General features: G+C 50.1%; 1 protein-coding gene across 1 annotated transcript in view; it reads left to right on the top strand.

The window, feature by feature from the left end:
* Nucleotides 1-434: 434 nt before the first annotated feature.
* The window catches only part of EMH_0073360 (zinc finger (C3HC4 RING finger) protein, putative), a gene marked incomplete at both ends in the record, with an annotated part of 1,251 nt that continues 202 nt past the window's right edge, over nt 435-1,483 (top strand). The window contains one exon of the mRNA XM_013499321.1: nt 435-1,483. Within this exon, the coding sequence (XP_013354775.1) occupies nt 435-1,483 (1,049 nt within the window).

The following is a 1,483-nucleotide window of genomic DNA, read 5'->3' as shown; positions in this document are numbered from 1 at the left end:
TATATATATATATATATATATATATATGCATATATTATTTCTTTCTGTTCTGTTTGTGTTTGCTTATTTCTTCTTCTGTCTCTGTTTATTTACATTTATTTATTCGTCTGTCTTTATATATTTATATATATCTATTTAAATATATACTTATTCTTCTTTGTATATTTATTTATATATATTTTTTTTATTTTATTTTTTTATTTTTTTATTTTTTTTTATCTTACCCTGACGCTTTGTCTCCCCGCCTTCTCTGCAGCTTCACAACCAAACAAGCAACTGCAACACAAACAAAAAAAATATTTATATATTTATACATTTATATATTTATATATTTATATATTTATATATTTATATATTAATATATTTATTTGCTTTTGTGTTCAGAGGCAGCAGCAGCAAGAGGCAATCGTTTGCTGCTGCAGCTGCTGCAGCACATGCTGGGCAGCAGCTTTGCTGCTGCGCTGCTGGAGACGCATGCAGTTGCTGCTCGGTTGCTTGCGTTGCATGCGCGCGAGGATTCTCCTGCTGCTCCTGCTGCTGCTGCTGCAGCAGCAGCAGCAGCAGCAGGTACTGCAACCAGCAGCAGCATCAGCAGCAGCAGCAGCAGCAGCAGCAAGGAGGAGGCGGCGCTGCTGCAGGATGCTGCTCTCTGTCTGCGGGGCTGGGTACTAGCGTTGGAGCCGACAGCTGCTGCTGCTGCTGCTGTTGATGCAGCAGCAGCAGCTGCTGCTGCTGCTGCTGCTGGGCGTTACACAGGCAGCGAGGCCTCGCAGCCCTTCGAGCTGTCGCTGCTGCATGCGGTGCTGGAGATACGTCCAGCAGCAGCAGCAGCAGCAGCAGAATCACTGCAGCAGCAGCAGCAGCAGCAGCAGCAGGAGCAGCAAAAGACTGCGTTTCGCGCTGCTTTCAAGCAGCAGCAAGCAACGCAACCACCCACAACAACAACAACAGCAGCAGCAGCAGCAGCAGCAGCAGCTGCTGCTGCTGCTGCTGCTGCTGCTGACTGCGGGTGTGATAGCTGCATTCTGCTGCCGAAGCTGCGGCTGCTGTCTCTAGGCGAAGCTCTCGTGCAGCTGCTGTTTCATATACTAACAAGGTACGAGCCCCCCCCAGAAGCAGTAGCAGCAGCAGCAGCAGCAGCAGATGGTGCTGGTACTCCTGCTGCTGCTGCTGCTGCTGCTGCTTCTGCTGCTGCTGCTTCTGCTGCTGCTGCTGCTAGTGCCGCCAAGAAGCAGCGATATCAACAGTCTCCTTTCAACAAATACAGCGACAGCAGTAGCAGCAGCAGCAGCAGCAGCAGCAGCAGCAGCAGCAGCAGCAGCAGCAAAGTATTGTACAGCAGCCCCTGGGAGCCCAGCGGGTGGGGGGATCGGGAGAGCAGCAGTTTTGTCTCCTCCCCATGTTCTCCATCGCATGCAGCAGCAGCAGCAGCAGCAGCAGACAGCAGCAGCAGCAGCAGCAGCAGCAGCAGCAGCAGCAGCGA

The sequence above is a fragment of the Eimeria mitis genome, genomic scaffold (assembly GCF_000499745.2).
Source record: "Eimeria mitis Houghton genomic scaffold, Emh_scaff4210, whole genome shotgun sequence".
Classification (NCBI taxonomy): Eukaryota; Apicomplexa; class Conoidasida; order Eucoccidiorida; family Eimeriidae; genus Eimeria; species Eimeria mitis.
This window is presented reverse-complemented; position numbering and strand designations above follow the sequence as displayed.